Source organism: Pan paniscus, chromosome 17 (assembly GCF_029289425.2).
Source record: "Pan paniscus chromosome 17, NHGRI_mPanPan1-v2.0_pri, whole genome shotgun sequence".
In the NCBI taxonomy this organism is placed as follows: Eukaryota; Metazoa; Chordata; class Mammalia; order Primates; family Hominidae; genus Pan; species Pan paniscus.
Window position 1 is genome coordinate 25,550,368 of NC_073266.2, and position 17,319 is coordinate 25,567,686.

At 39.0% G+C, this 17,319-nt stretch overlaps 1 protein-coding gene across 7 annotated transcripts in view; it reads left to right on the plus strand.

Annotated features, from left to right (window-relative positions):
* Positions 1 to 17,319, plus strand: part of SPIRE1 (spire type actin nucleation factor 1) — a 215,264-nt gene that overhangs the window by 166,575 nt on the left and 31,370 nt on the right. For 4 of the 7 annotated variants that reach the window (XM_034944070.3, XM_034944068.3, XM_055102545.1 and 1 more), the window contains 2 exons: positions 1,928 to 2,057; positions 15,259 to 15,431. In XM_034944070.3, the coding sequence (XP_034799961.1) occupies positions 1,928 to 2,057; positions 15,259 to 15,431 (303 nt within the window). Of the gene's footprint in view, positions 1 to 1,927; positions 2,058 to 9,130; positions 9,173 to 15,258; positions 15,432 to 17,319 lie in introns of all 7 variants that reach the window. The other 3 variants (XM_034944069.3, XM_034944067.3, XM_055102542.1) reach the window with 1 other exon arrangement.

The following is a 17,319-nucleotide window of genomic DNA, read 5'->3' on the forward strand; positions in this document are numbered from 1 at the left end:
AACTAGAGCATAATTAATGATCCTTTTTATAAATCTTTTTTAAAGAAGGCAAAGAGGGCTACCTAGGAGGTTTTTTTTTTTTTTTTTGAGACAGAGTCTCACTTTGTCGCCCAGGCTGGAGTGCGGTGATGTAATCTCGGCTCACTGCAAGCTCCGCCTCCTGGGTTCACGCCATTCTCCTGCCTCAGCCTCCCGAGTAGCCGGGACTACAGGCACCGGCCACCACGCCTGGCTAATTTTTTTGTATTTTCAGTAGAGATGGGTTTTTTTTGTTGTTGTTTTTTGAGACGGAGTCTCACTCTGTCGCCCAGGCTGGAGTGCAGTGGCGCGATCTCGGCTCACTGCAAGCTCCACCTCCCGGGTTCACACTGTTCTCCTGCCTCAGCCTACAGAGTAGCTGGGACTACAGGCGCCTGCCACCATGCCCGGCTAATTTTTTTTATATATATATATTTTTTTTAGTAGAGACGGGGTTTCACCGTGTTAGCCAGGATGATCTCGATTTCCTGACCTCTAAGTGATCCGCCCACCTCGGCCTCCCAAAGTGCTGGGATTACAGGCGTGAGCCACCGTGCCCGGCCGAGGTTTTTTCTCTGAGCTTTTTACTCTGAAGATGAAGCCCAGCTGTAAATTATATTATTTTTGTTTCTGAGACACAGTCTCACTGTGTCTCCCAGGCCAGAGTGGTCATGGTAGGATGGTAGGTCATGGTAGAACAGAAGGAGCATGGACCATGTGAACCTGGACTTGAACACTGGCTCCACAATTTAGCAGCCACGTATCTCTGAGGGAGCTAATCAGCCTCCCAGAGCCTTTATTTCCTCAATTATAAAATGAAGATAATAACAATCTAAGAAGGTTATGGGTGGTTACTAAAAAATGTTAGTTTTAAAAACAGTAGAGCGGGGTGTTCACAGCACTTGGGAGGTGGCTCACACCTGTAATCCCCACACTTTGGAAGGCCAGGATGGGAAGATTGCTTGGGCCCAGGAATTCAAAACCAGCCTGGGCAACATAGAGAGACCCTCTCTCTACAAAGAAATTAAAGAAAAAAAAATTAGCCGTGTGCAGTGGCATACACTTGTTGTCCCAGCTACTCAGGAGGCTGAGGTAGAAGGATCACTTCAGCATAGGAGGTCAAGACCACAGTGAGCCATGATCGTGCCACTGCACTCCAGCCTGGGTGACAGAGCAAGACCCTGTCTCAAAAACAAAAAACAAAACAAAACAAAAACACAAAAAAAACAACAGTAGTAATAGCCTGCATTGCAACTGATTACCTATCACGCTAGCATATAGGGAACATAATTATAACTGCTTAAAATTAGTTGAGCAAGCCAGGCTCAGTGGCATGCGCCTGGAATCCCAGCCACTTGGGAGGCTCAGGCAGAAGGACCCCTTGAGCTTAGACATTCAAAGTGTAGCCAGGTGCAGCGGCTCATGCCTGTAATCCCAGCACTTTGGGAGACTGAGGAGGGTGGATCCCTTGAGATCAGGAGATCGAGACCAGCCTGACCAACTTGGTGAAACCCTATCTCTACTAAAAATACAAAAATTAGCCAGGCATGTTGGCACACGCCTGTAATCCCAGCTACTCGGGAGGCTGAGGCACGAGAATCGCTTGAACCCGGGAGGCAGAGGCTGCAGTGAGCTGAGATTGCACCACTGCACTCCAGCCTGGGCAACAGAGTGAGACGCCTTCTGTAAGCAATAAAATACAATTTGAGAATGTATAACCAAATCACTCTGATATCCAGTAATCTCCCTATTGCTTTAGGAACCTTAATATTTAATGACTTGAAAGTAATCTTTTATCAAGCAGTGTTCCAGTCAATGAAATGTAATTTATAATACTGTACTGTATGACTAGACTTCAGTAAAAATTACTTAATTACTGAAGTCTTTAGCCATTTTTCTTACTTTCAAGGTCTCAGCCAGAAAACTGAAACCAACTCCACCACGGCCACGGAGCCTCCATGAAAGAATATTAGAAGAAATTAAAGCAGAAAGAAAGCTGCGGCCTGTATCGCCAGAGGAGATTAGACGTAGCAGATTAGGTGAGTCCACTGCTTCCTGTACTCAGTCTAGAGTCATCCCCTGGGAAAAGGATCTTTATACACCCAGCCCCATGAAAGTAAAGAGTTCTCATTCCTTGTTCATTTCTCTGTATCTCACTCACTTGTTCTCCCTCTCACTCTCTCGTATACATACCCCCTCTCACTCTCTCATATACATACCCCCTCACACTTACTTGAAATTTATAGGGTGGGAAATCCTTCCGCCTATCTAATATTGAACTATATGAGGACATCGTGCCGTAATTGAAAGAGCTCTGCCAGTCTCTAGGCTGAGGTTTTAGGAAAGTCTCTTTACCTCTCTGAGCATCATTTTCTTCATTGGCAGAAGGGGGATAAAAATTCCTCTTAACCTACATTATGAGTTTTATGTAAGAATTAAATAGGATTATGGTAAAAAAATACTTTATAAATTGTATTGCATATACAAAGATAACGTATTATATTTTAAAAATATAGATGATAGATATATAGTTTTACCTTATGTTTGTTTATTATGGGTTTAAAGATACCCATAATATTATGTCATGAAAGCATGTTATTACCGGATATTACTTAACTTATTTCTAAACTTCCTTTACAGTTATTATTTTTTATTTTTTAGTGTATACTACAAGCACATATTGATTTTGATTTATAGGAAGGCCATATTATAAGATGTCTGTAAACATTTTTATTTATACGACTGTCTTTCAGTTTGTAAGACTAAAAATGCCCAAAGAATCCAGAGAAACTGCCTTTAGGAAAACGGTCTATAGTGGTACCTTAACAGGAAAGGATCTGGTTTTGTGACCCCCACTCTGCTAGTTTTCTCCTCTGATCTCTTCTTCTGCCTTTTTCAGACTCTTGGACTTCAAAGTTTCTATCCTGGGTTCTGTTCTCCCTAAGCAACCATACCCTCTTCCATGGTTTTTGTTTGTGACTACCTTCCAGCTCACAGTCTACATTGCAGATCTGTAAAAATGCAGACTCATACGTCCAGCTGTCTGCTAGATAGAGCCTTCTCATATCCTACAAGCAAGACAAACCCAACATTTCCACAAGTGAACTCATCCTGTCTCTCCCCAAACCATTGCATTTTGTTTTCCCAATGTAGAAACCTTAACATAATCTTTGACTCTTACCCCATGGCCAACCCCTGTTGATTTTACTTCCTCTGGATCTTTTTAATCTTCTACTCTTCTCAGCCCAGCAGCCACTATCCCAGCCGAGGCTGTCATCTGTCGCAGCAGCACTGATTGTCCTCCTGCTTCCAGTCTTGAATTCTTCCACCATTCCATATTGATTTTCCTTGTTTAATCCTGACCCTTCTGTTGTGTGACCTTCGTGATGACAGGGCCCATGTCTGTCTTGTTCGTTGTTGTGTCCCTAGTACAGCACTGGGCTGTACAGAGTACTCTCATGGGTTGAAATAATTAAATGTACTTTCTGGTGACAAAGCTTCAGAGTGGATCACTTGAGCCCAGGAGATCAAGGCTGTAGTGAGCTGTGATTGCACCACTCCACTCTAGCCTGGGTGAACCAAGATTCCATGGAAAGAAAGAAAGAAAAAAAAAAGATCAGTTGACTGTATATGTGTGGGTTCATTTCTGGACTCTTTGTTCTGTTCCACTGTTGTTTGCCAGTACCATGCTGTTTTTGTTATTGTAACTTTATAATATATTGTAAGATCAGAAAGTGTGATGTCTCTGGCTTTGTTATTCTTTCTCAAGATTGATTGGCTATTCATTGTCTTTTGTGGTTCCATAGGAATTTTAGGATTATCTTCTACTTCTGTAAAAAATACCATTAGGATTTTCTTGGGGATTCTATTGGATCTGTATATAGCTTTGGGTAGTATTCACATGTTAACAGTAAGTCTTTCAATTCATGAATATTATTCTTCCATTTGTTTCTGTCTCATAGTTTTTGTATATAAATCTTTTACCTCCTTATTAAATTTACTCCTAGATATTTTATTCTTTTTGGTGCTGTTGTCAATGGGATTGTCTTTTTGTTGTTAGTGTATTGAAAAAAATTTTATGGAGTTTTCTATCTGTAAGATCATGTCATCTGCAAACAGGGACACTTTTATTACTTTCTTTCCAATTGGATGCCTTTTATTTCTTTTTTTGCCTAACTGCTCTGGCTAGAACTACCAGTACTATGTTGAATATAGAAGTGGTCATCCTTGCCTTGTTCCTGATTTTGGAGGAAAAGCTTTCAGTTTTCCCCTATTGAGTATGATGTTAGCTGTCAGCTTTCCATATGTGGCCTTTATTATGTTGAGGTAATTTCCTTCTATTCCTAATTTGTTGAGTGTTTTTATTTTGAAAAGGTGTTGAATTTTGTCACATGCTTTCTCTGCATTTGAAATGATCGTGTGATTTTTATTCTTTATTCTGTTACGGTGGTGTATCATGTTAATTGATTTTCATGTGTTAAGCTGTCCTTGCATCCCAGGGATAAATCCCACTTGGTCATGATGTATGATCCTTTTATTGTGCTGATGGATTCAGTTTGCTAGTATTTTGTTCAGAATTTTGAATCTATATTCATTAAGGATTTTAGCCTGTAATTTTGGGGGTTTTGGCCTCGTAAAACAAAATTAGAAGTGTTCTCTCATCTTCAGTGTTTTGAAAGAGCTTGAGAGGGATTGGCATTAATTCTTCTTTCAATATTTGGTAGAATTCACCAGTGAATCCATCTGGTCCTGAACCTGCCTTTGTTGGGGAGCTTTTTGATGAGTGATTCAATCTCTCATAGCAAGCCATATTCTTCAGTTTCACTTTTTAAAATTATATGTAGTTGCTAATGGGAACCCTACTTTAGAATAATTAAATAACATTTTTATGTTAAGTATGTCTTTATTTTAACCTTGACAATTGGTATTTCACAACCACCAGAATTGAGCTGTTACAGAAAGATATTGTTCTGTGAGAGTGTTACTTCTAGAATTCCGAGTTCAAATGGATATTAAACCCTAATTGTAAAGTAAGGGATTTTGGTCATTTTTTCTACAGAACTACATTGGTTCTTACTATACAGTTTTGCTTTGGGGAGTTCAGTTCTGATAATATTGGCAGAATTAACTTGAAGAAAAGTTTCCCTAAATATTTGTATCACTTTTCCCCTACATGTAATTGCAAGTAGGAGCTCAATGCAGCAATGGCAAAAATGTCTGAATGTTTAAAGATGAAAATGTTACCCATAATAACAACAGCCGGAGGCATCCACTGTGAATTTACTTGTGCATTACAAAATGAGGATGAAAACTGTGTATATACAGTACTCTGTTCTCTGCATCTAATGGTTTATTTGGCATGACCGTCTTCCTATGTCATTAAATATGACTCCAAATACGATTTATAAGGATGTGATCTCCTAACAGATGGCTAAATTGGGTTTTATTTACCTATTTTCCTGATTCACAAGCTTTTTCTATTTTTTCCTAGTAAGTCTGAAATTACTATTCTTGTACATCAGTCTTTGTTCATGTCTCTGATTATTTGTTTTCTTCTAAACATCTTAATTGACATCCTCAATTTTTGTCCTCTTTTTGGTATAGAGATTGGAAAATATATAAATGTCATCTCCCAAGAAATAATTGCATCCCCTTCTTAACACAGTAGTCAGCCTTATTTCAAAAGATATATTCAAGTGCTAGAGAAAAAAAGAGCAGAATAAAAAGATATTAGAGAAGATGGAAGAGTGCTGTGATAATATGTAATACTTTATTTGCTATACATAATTAGGAAAATCTAGAGTAGGTAATATAGGAGTTTAGAAGTACGGTTTTTTGAATGGTAAGTGGAAGATGTTTTTTTTCTTTACTTTTTAGAAAACTTTTCCGAGATAAGTTCAAGGAAGATTATTCTTTTTTTTTTGAGACGGAGTCTCGCACTGTCTCCCAGGCTGGAGTGCAGTGGTGCGATCTTGGCTCACTGCAAGCTCCGCCTCCTGGGTTGACACCATTCTCCTGCCTCAGCCTCCCGAGTAGCTGGGACTACAGGAGCCCGCCACCAAGCCCGGCTAATTTTTTGTATTTTTTTTAGTAGAGACGGGGTTTCACCGTGTTAGCCAGGATGGTCTCAATCTCCTGACCTCATGATCCACCCGTCTCGGCCTCCCAAAGTGCTGGGATTACAGGCGTGAGCCACCGCGCCTGACCCAAGGAAGATTATTCTTATCAACACAAAATCCCTAATCAATTTCCTATGAGATAATTAAAACACAGTAAAATGCCTGTTTAAAACATACTATACATTAGGATGAAAATACTTAAAATATTATTTCCCAGTCCTTGAACAGTAAGTATGATTGTTAAATAATAGTTGATTTATTTGCCACATCTAACATGCATATCCCCTTTATTGACGTGTGTATATCTAAAAACATCTACATATGATTCTGACATCTTGCTAATGTGTGCTTGGGATGTAAATAAGTACTTTTCCTTCATGTCACTTTTTTTTAATATTGAGCTTTTGGGTTGTAAATAAAAATTATTCCTTTAAAACCAGCTGCTAAAATACACACTGAGACATATTTACATTCCATTAAATTGGGGTATTAGAAGTCTAGAGGCTGTCTCCCTGGAAAACAGCAACTAGAGAGACATTGTGCCTGATATGCCTGTACTTCCGAAGCTACTGCTGCTCTGCAGTGTGTCCGTCTCCAACCACAAAGGCCCTCCCCACTGGGCATAATCCCCACCAGGACCTCAGGCTTCCAGAAATCAAAAGCCAGGAAGGCAAGGTTATCTTTGGTGACAACAGAGTTTCACCAAGGGGCCAACTTTGTGAAATGGGGTGACAAAAAAATTACAAGGAAAAATAATTAACATCTCAAATTATTCTACCCTCTTTATATGAAGAGGATTTAAAAGAACAGAAGAAAGGATATGACAAACGATATTCAGTGAGGCGTTGCTTTGGCTTCAGCAGTTTTGGAGAATATGGGAAGTCCTGGTAGATTTAGTTTTTGGAATGGAAAACGAAGACTATGCTTTGTTGGAGAGGAAGGGAAGAATGGCCAATGGATATCTGAAGTCCTGTGCATCAGTGTCTGATGTGCTGGTTTCTGAACAATCCTAGGAAGGCTGAGCCTGTGTCACAGGAAAGATGTTTTCTCTTTGATGCAAAGGTACTGGTAAGAGCTTTGGACTGCAGTGAAAATAGATAATCCTCGCTGTCATGAATACCTAAAATCATCACATCTCTGCAATAACCTTTTTAACAGCTTTATTGAGCTTTACGCCATTTATATACCATAAAATTCACTCATTTAAAGTATACAATTTAGTGGTTATTATATGCATAAATTGTAAAAGCAGAGTGCTTCAACAGGAAATAAATAATAATTTCATTTTTAAGAAATGATAGGCCAGGCACAGTGGCTCACGCCTGTAATCCTAGCACTTTGGGAGGCTGAGGCGGGCGGGTCACAAGGTCAGGAGTTCAAGACCATCCTGGCCAACATGGTGAAACCCTGTCTCTCTAAAAATACAAAAATTAGCTGGGCCTGGTGGCAGGCACCTGTAATCCCAGCTACTCGGGAGATTGCTTGAACCTGGGAAGCAGAGGTTGTAGTGAGCCGAGATTGCACCACTGCAGCCACTGCACTCCAGCCTGGCAATAGAGTGAGACTCCATCTCAAAAAAAAAAAAAAAAAAAAAAAGAAAATAAATGATAATTACGGTAGTCTTCTTTTATCTGAGGGGGAGACATATGCCAAGACCCCGAGTGGATGCTTGAAACCATGGATGGTACCAAACTTTATATGTACTATGTTTTTTCCTTTACATGCATACCTATGAAAAAGTTTATTTTATAAAATAGGCTCAGTAAGAGATTCACAATCACTAATAATAAAATAGAAAAAGTAATATTCAGGAAACATGCAATTTAAAACTTATGAATTGGCCGGGCATGGTGGCTTATGCCTGTAATCCCAACATTTTGGGAGGCCGAGGCATGTAGATTACCTGAGATCAGGAGTTCGAGACCAGCCTGGCCAATATGGCAAAACCCCGTCTCTACTAAAAATACAAACGGTAGCCAGGCATGCTGGTGGGCACCTGTAATCCCAGCTACTCAGGAGGCTGAGGCACAAGAATTGCTTGAACCCGGGAGGCGGAGGTTGCGGTGAGCTGAGATCACACATCACTGCCCTCCAGCCTTGGCAACAGAGCGAGACTCCATTTCAAAATAAATAAATAAATCTTATGAATTCTTTATTTCTGAGATTTTTCATTTGATATTTTTGGATCATGAGTAACTAAAACCATGGAAAGTGAAACTACGATAAGGAAGGACCACCATATTCAGTTTTTACTGTGTGTCAAGCACTATTCTAAGCACCTTTTTTACATGAAGTTATTTAATCTTTATAACAATTCCATAAGATAGGATTATTCTCATTTTACAGATGAAGTAACTAAAGCACAGAGAGGTTAAGTAACTTGCCTGGGGTCACATTCCCAGTTAGTGGCAGAGCTGAGGTTCAAACTCAGGCAATCTGTCCTGTCCTTCAACTACTAGGTTATATGGCCTACAATAGATAGTTTATTAACACATAATGGTGATGCTGCTGAACTAGCTGAACTGAGAATTTTTTATGAACTGTTTCACCTTTATTCTGAGAGCCAAATTTTCATCCTGACATAAATTATTGAAGGATAAATTTACTCTGAAATTTTAAAGATGTTGTATGTTCCCTAAAATCATGTTTTAAAACATGGCTTTTTAAAAAATCTGTATTTAAGTCAAACATCCTATTCTGTGATTCTTTAAAATGTTTGTATTTTTATCATGCTTTCATTTTTAACTTGTTTTTTAAAAAGTTACTTTTTCCTTTTATTGTTCCTCCATTTGAAGTCTTAGTGATATAACTGAAACTAAGACTCTTGCATGGTTTTAATGTATTTCAGATTTTCATTCACTAGCTTCTGCCTGCCTTAGAGTCTGACATGTAGCCACTAAGGGTCTTCATTAATCCATTCCCTTTTTTGTCCTCTCTGTATATTCCTAACAGCTGAATTATTTTCTTTTTATTGTTTGTTTTCTTTTTTTCAGCAATGCGGCCACTTAGCATGTCTTACAGTTTTGACTTGTCAGGTAAAAAAAACAAAAACACTTTTACACCTGACGTGGGTTTTGTGGTTTCTGTGAAATACATTTCATTCATCTGCTTGTTCAAACATGTTAAAAAAGAAAATTGAAAGGCTTCTGCTAAGCCGTGGTCAGTAAAATAAAACATTCTGCTTGTTTGAAAACAATATATGTAAAAAAGATACAAGACTACAGTAAATCTGTTTTCTCCTAAGCAATTTTGGAAGAACCATCACACCATACTCATGGTTCTAGAAGATGGTGCCCATCTTAATGGCGGCTGTCACTGTCCAGGCTCTTCTAGAGCAATGAGGTTAAAGCCTACAGCAGACCTTTGCCCTAAGAGAATAGAAAAAAACTTCATAGAAACAAAATTCTGACACATCTACTTCCTGTTCTCTAAAGCATTCAGTTATTTAAGTAACTAAACTTAAAATGGTTATCTACTTCAGATGACAGCACCTCAGTTGATGGGCAAGAACTGTCTTTTGTATCTTTGTGCTCAGTGGATAGAGCCTAGTCATGAATGACTTTGAATGCTGATTAAGAGTATAAAAATACAGGCCGGGCGCGGTGGCTCACGCCTGTAATCCCAGCACTTTGGGAAGCTGAGGTGGGCGGATCTTAAGGTCAGGAGATGGAGACCATCCTGGCTAACACGGTGAAACCCCGTCTGTACTAAAAATACAAAAAAATTAGCCAGGCATGGTGGCACACACCTGTAGTCCCAGCTGCTTGGGAGGCTGAGGCAGGAGAATTGCTTGAAGCCGGGAGGCGGAGGTTGCAGTGAACCGAGATCGCGCCACTGAACATCAGCCTGGGCAACAGAGCGAGACTCAGTCTCAAAAAAAAAAAAAAAAAAAGAGTATAAAAATACAAGAGCATTGTAATGGCTTTGGTTGTAATATATAATTATGTGCCTCAGATTTGTAGTACAAGTTTAGACCCTTCTGTTAAACAGAGATTAATAGTGAAATAACTAAATTTGAGCTATAAAATCAACCCTTTATAAATTAAAACTTTAAATATATATGAGTGAATTTTCTTTTATTTATTTATTTATTTATTTTAGGAAATAGAGACAGGGTTTCACCATGTTACCCAGGCTGCTCTCAAACTCCTGGGCTCAAGCAACTCACCAACCTTGGCCTCCCAAAGTGCTAGGAATACAGGCGTAAGCCACCTCACCCAGCCAGGTGAATTTTCAAAGCCAACTTAATCCCAATAAAATATTTTGCAAGTTAGAGTTTTTAATTTTGGAAGCTACTGTTTTAAATATAAAATGAGATGAGATGTTGGCACAAATATTTTCTTTTGGGATTTTCTTTTAAATGCCATAGAATGCCTCTTAAGATAACAAAGAATTGTTGGCATACCTTACGTACAAATTCATATTTAAAGAGTTCTAGTATATTCTGTATATGAATATTTATTGAGTATCTTCCAGCTACAAAGCTAGTTTCCAACTGTTTTTAAATCTTTTGCTTATTTGTGTAGGTCTCAGGCATGACTGTAATATTTTACAATCACTCACTTACTATTTTTGACTGACCACTGAAGAGCTTTTTCTATTTTCTTTATTCATTTGGAATTTTTATTTTTTCAGCCATTTGCAAAGTGACCTTGAAAAAATTTGGTCTGGAAAATAAACACAGAAACATAGTAATATATATGTCACTACTAATCCCCAAAAGTTGGCAATATACATTACAGATACTCTACCTTTTTTGAATATCTACAAAAGATACTTCCATTAGTTGGACCGTAATGAGAAAGCGAGTGGTTGGCTGCCTAAACACATTGACCATTGGCTAATCTAAATTAGGCACACATTGCTGATCTTGACAGTATGCATGCTCACACACCTCATCTATAGGTATGTTGTGTGTTCTGTGTTCTTGCAGCCTATACGATGGGTTCTGTTTGGAAAGAAAACTCTTGGTACTTAAATTTCTTAGTGTAAAAGGGTAGCAGAGAATTTTTATTTGGTTTCACTGCTTATCATTTGCTATAATTTATTTCATGTCTTCATGTACTTCGTGATTTTCTAATGCTTCATTCTTGATTTCTTGTGCTGCTTTTATGTTTTTCATTGTTGCATTTTAACTATTAATTAAAATTTCCCAAATTATAAATAGAAAAGATTGATTCATTCTTCTAACTTAAATGCAAAGATTGGAGTGCATTTTCTGAGTTAGAAAATGAACAAACTAATGAGAAACATTGTAAACATACAGTGTAGATGATAACTCTGAACTTAAGTACAAGATGATGAATATTCTGCTGCTTAAGTATATCTTAGAAATATTAACTCTTAGTGAAAATCTTAATCTATTCAACATCACTTATGGTAAGTATAACTTATTTTTCCTATACAGGTATTAAATATATAATTTATATGCCAGTCACATTTCCTCACACTAAATAAGGCAGCAGACACATATATTTAATATCATGGGTATGCATTTTAGGTTCTAAACCTAAGGTATGTGATTTCTAAAGCCATATCTAAATATTTCACCTCTTAAATATTTTGCTTACATATAAATATCACAAGTTTTTTTTTAAGAAATGCCATCTTATGTACAAGAAATACAAAGCCTATCCAAGTGTTTTGCTTTTCTCATTTGATACATTAAAGTAAAAATGATAATTTATTCATTCAAACAGAAAACTGTAAGTGATCAAACTTCTTAAAAATATGTTTTCCGGGCACAGTGGCTCACGCCTATAATCCCAGCACTTTGGGAGGCTAAGGTGGGCGGTTTGCTTAAGCCCAGGAGTTTAAAATAAGACCAGCCTGGGCAACATGGCAAAACCCTGTCTCTACACACACACACAGAAAAATACCAAAAAATTAGCTAGGCGTGGTGGTGCACACCTGTAGTCCCAGCTACTTGGGAGGCTGAGGTGGGAGGATCGCCTGAGCCCGAGAGGTCAAGGCTGCAGTGAGCCATAATTTTGCCACTGCACCCCAACCTGCGCAACAGAATGAGACCCTGTCTCAAAAAAAAAAAAAAAAAAAGTGCAATTAAGTCTTTTGCCAGTCTGTGGTATGAGATAAAATCACTCAAGTGTTTAGATCATCTTGAAACCTGGCTGTTACATAACCCGTTTTTTATTAATTCAGTTTTTCTCAAAGCTTTGAATTTAGTACAGATGTTTTCTTTCAGTAGTCTCAGTCAATTAGCTAAAATAATAATTATCAATCTCATAGCACAGGGTTCAGGCAATTACAGAGCTATTGGACAATTTCTCAAATCCCCTGCATTGAGAATAAACTGAACTCAAGGCAGCCACTGTCATTTGACAGTGTTCCCTAAAATTCAGTTCATATGCCATCTTTATGAATTTCTGCCAGCCTTAAGTGCCCCGGTACTATTAAAATTTTTTAATCTGCCATAAACAACTTTAAACATTTCTTAAGCAATAAAATCATGGATCTTAAAATACAGTATTTTTTTTCTGCAGCAAAAAGTATTTATTTATTTATTTATTTTGCAGCACATTAAAATAAATATGGGCCTGGTGCGGTGTCTCATGCCTGTAATCCCAGCACTTTGGGAGGCTGAGGCAGGCGGATCACAAGGTCGGGAGATCCAGACCATCCTGGCCAACATGGCGAAACCTCGACTCTACTAAAAATACAAAAAAATTAGCTGGGCGTGGTGGCACATGCCTATAGTCCCGGCTACTCTGGAGGCTGAGGCAGGAGAATCGCTTGAACCCGGGAGGCAGAGGTTACAGTGAGCTGAGATCGCGCCACTGCACTCCAGCCTAGAGACAGAGCGAGACTGTCTCAAATAAAAAATAAATAACTGCCAAAACTATTTGAGTGTTCCTCTGTGCAGTGGTATGCATACAGTGCTATTCTTAGGGAAACTCTGGCTTTGTCGATTGGAAATGTGGGGCCAGCATGAGAAGCTGGTTGTGTTTCTCTTATTATGATAACTCCAATTATAGTAATTAGAAAGTGACCTGCTGCCAGGTCAACGGTGGGAGCCTCTGTGAGAACGTGGTTAGGAAAGGTGGAAGGTGTGTGCGTTTGAAATACTTGTGCTTTCTCCTAGAAAATTCCCACAAAATGTCAACAATTCTATTTCTCATTATATCTCCTTTTAGAAGATTCCTACAAAATATCAACAATTCTATTTCTCTTATCTCCTTATTGAAAGATTTAAGATTTTTACCTTTATAATTTGTATAAAAACTTGCTGCTTTTTTCCTTTTGTCCCTTTCAGTGCTCCCCACCACCATCACCAATTATTTATTTGTTCTAGCTGTTTAATGCCTGGGAAGGTAACAGTAAAAGAAATGCATGTGTTGTCAAGTTCTCAATTAAAAATTTTATGTAAAAAGATAATTAATGGACAGCTGTTCTTCCTTCTTTCCTTTCTTCCTCCCTTCTCTTTCCCTTTTTTCTTTTTCTTTTCCTTCCATTATCTCTAGCTTGTTCAAACCCTTCAAAAATAAGCAGAAATTATAAATATTAAATAAGATATATATCATTTGTAATAAGAAATAATTTACATGGTTTTTATAAATAATGTCAGGGAAAGCTGCACTAGAACACACTTATATACCAAATGTTTCCTGGAGCTCTACCTCTCATACTTAAGGTGTGTAAATATTACTTGCTGGGGGGGAATATCCTACTGTAAACAGCACATTCTTGCGGCGGGGGGGGTTGTTCTTTTTTTTGAGACACAGTCTCACTTTGATTCTCCTGCCTCAGCCTCTCGAGTAGCTGGGATTACAGGCGTCCACCACCACGCCTGGCTAATTGTTATATTTTTAGTGGAGACGGGGTTTCACCATGTTGGTCAGGCTGGTCTCAAACTCCTGACCTCAATTGATCCTCCTGGCTCGGCCTCCCAAAGTGCTGGGATTACAGGCGTGAGCCACCATGCCGGGCCACATTCTTGTTTTTTATAGTAACCTCAGTTACAGTGCTTTCCCCTCTAAAAGAGCATCAGTCGGTCTTTTTCACTTTAGTACTTAGCATGCCCTTTGCCCCATCTACGGCAGCCTCACAGACTGCATGCAAAGAGCAGTCGAGTGTGCTGGTCTATAAATTATATCATGCGGTAACTGCTCTTTTTCACTTATAAATGTACCGATTTTATAGTTACTAAATTTAGCCCATTTTTAACTCTTCATTTGAAATACTGAAGAAAAGTAGTTCCATTTGCCTTGGAGGATTCCAGGCTATGGTACCAAAAAGCAGGCCATCAGAGTCAGTACTGACAAAGACTCATGGATCAGCTTTGGCATGACACCATGGTGCCATTTGCCGAATCCATCTGAGCCTTAGTTTATTTATTCACCAATAGAGATCAAAATCAGTATGAATAATTGCTAACATTTATTGTTCACTGCCTGTACTAGGCACAGAATTTTATGTGCAATTATTAACCTGTTTAATGCTCACAACAAGCCCACGTCTGTTAGTATCCTCATTTTACAGATGAAAGGAGATTAGATAGCAGTAGAGACCCAAACCATCCCCCACACCACACTATAGACTGCTTCATTGTCTGTCATTTGTTGTATTGCCTTCTTATCCAAATTTGAGCTCTTAATAATATAAATCAGACTCATCAGAGGAAATGTATCCCAGACTTTTTGTGTTCACATTAAATATGTTTATATGAATATAGATTATTAGCCATTTTTATTTTCAAACCAAAACTTTTTCAGATCTTACAGCCATGTGTCTGGTAAGGCTTTGTGTGTGTCCTCTCTTCATCCATACATCACTTGATCCTTAGAGGCTGTGAAGTAAACTAGCTTCTCTCAGCCCCAGTTTCTTCATCTGGAAAATAAACAAGTTGTGAGTCAGTTATCTGTAGGATTCCTTTTAAGTCTAAATTCTAATCTACAAGTATGAATATGTAATTATTCATTTTAAAGTTTCCTTTAATTGAATTTGACAGTTAATATCCAACCAGAAGAAGTTTTCTATACATAGGCAAGGTGTTACTGAATCAAGCCTCTGTGTTTTTGTATGAAATGCTCTGTTACCTGGTATGCTTCCAACACAGATAACCTTTCTTGGCTCAAGAAAAGGTAAGCTTTTGCTTTTTTACCAGATGTGACTACCCCTGAATCTACAAAGAATCTTGTGGAGTCATCTATGGTGAATGGAGGTTTGACATCACAAACAAAAGAAAACGGGTTAAGTACCGCACAGCAGGTGCCTGCACAGCGGAAGAAGCTCCTCAGAGCCCCAACTCTGGCCGAACTGGACAGCTCTGAGTCTGAGGTGAGGCCCCAGTTCACCCAGCTTGACTCCAAGATGAGGGTGCTTAATGCTGTCTGATGCAGTTTACTGATTATCTTGCTTCAGTTGTTGCTTAATCTCTTCCCATTTTTCAACCAATAAAGCTAGGATTAAAATTAATTTGGTTTGCAGGAAATTAAATAATAGATTACTTTCTATTAGTAAAGACCAATATAGTGGCTATAATTATAGAACACTAAAATTTTTGTCGGGCATGTTAGCTCACGTCTATAATCCCAGCACTTTGGTAGGCCAAGGCAGGAGTATCGCTGAGCCCATGAGTTTGAGACCAGCCTGGGCAACATAGCAAGACCCTGTCTCTACAAAAAATAAAAAGTTAGCCACATGCAGTAGTGCATACCTCTGGTCCCAGCTAGTTGGGAGGCTAAGGCAGGAGGATTCCTTGAGCCCAGGAGTTCGAGTCTGCAGTGAGCTGTGACTGTGCCACTGCATTCCAGCCTGGGCAACAGAGTGAGACTCTGTCTCAAAAAAAAAAAAAAAAGAAAAAGAAAAAAAAAATACATATATATATATACACACACACACATATATGTAGTCTTAAATTATATGTGGGGTTCAAACAAGTCAACAAGTTTTCCAGCTTATATTACCTTAATATCTTCCCGTTTGGGGAACAAAAAAATAAAGTTAAGAAAAACATTTTGCATAGATTCTTCTTCTAAAATACACACACACATGTACACACACTCATACTTAGGATTGTTCTTTTTGTAGTAGTAATACCAACAGACAAAACTCCAAAAAAGAAAATTCTAATAGTATTCTCCAGATTTCATCATCCACCTACTGCCCCTTGTGGAGAGGGAAGATCTCATATCCTTCCTGATGTCAACATCCACCTATATGCTAATGCTTCCCACATCCATCTCAAGCCCCCATCTGCGATGTCAGTATTGTATACATCATTGCCTGCTGGGTCTCCACTGCCCTTCCTCAAAATCAACTTAGGTAAAATGAAATTCTCTTCTTCCCTCCCTTCTCCCTCACCCACTTGCCAAATCAAACACACACACCTACCCTAGCTACATATGCATGCGCGCACACACACACACCCTGGCTACACACACACATACATACACACCCTAGCTTCACACACACACACCCTAGCTACACACGCACATGCACACACACACACTCTAGCTTCATACACACCTCCCCTAGCTACACATGTGTGCGTGCACACACACACCCTAGCTACACACACATACATACACACCCTCGCTTCACACACACACCCTAGCTACACGCGCACATGCGCACACACACACTCTAGCTTCATACACACCTCCCCCAGCTACACATGCATGCGTGCACACACACACCCTAGCTACACACACACACCCCAGCTTCACACCCTAGCTACACACATGCACATACACACACCTGCGTGCATGCACACATACCCCCTAGCTTCTCATCTTCTGCTTGCTATCCTAGTTGCTGGCTCCATCCAAGGTAGAATCTGAGGAATTATTCTTTAATTCTCCTCTCATCCGTCTCCACTCCATTCCAAGCAATACCAATAATAATTTTGCTACTAAAGGTTTTTCAAACACTAATAACAATAAGAAATATTCATATTACTAACGTCAGTTGGTCTCTCTTTCTCACCGTCTCTTCAGTCTGTCTGACTTTCTTCTTGGCTCCCCAAATTCCGTCTTGCACTCACCGCTCTTTGTAACTCCTGCTTAAAACCTTCGGAAGGCTCCTTGGCACTTACAGAATAAAATTTGCACCCCCTGATCACACGCCTGCAGACACCTCTGGTCTAATGTCACACCTTCCCTGTCTCTGGTTTATGCCTCAGCCACGCACAGCCGTTCACTCTTCCTGCACAGCCCATCGGTGC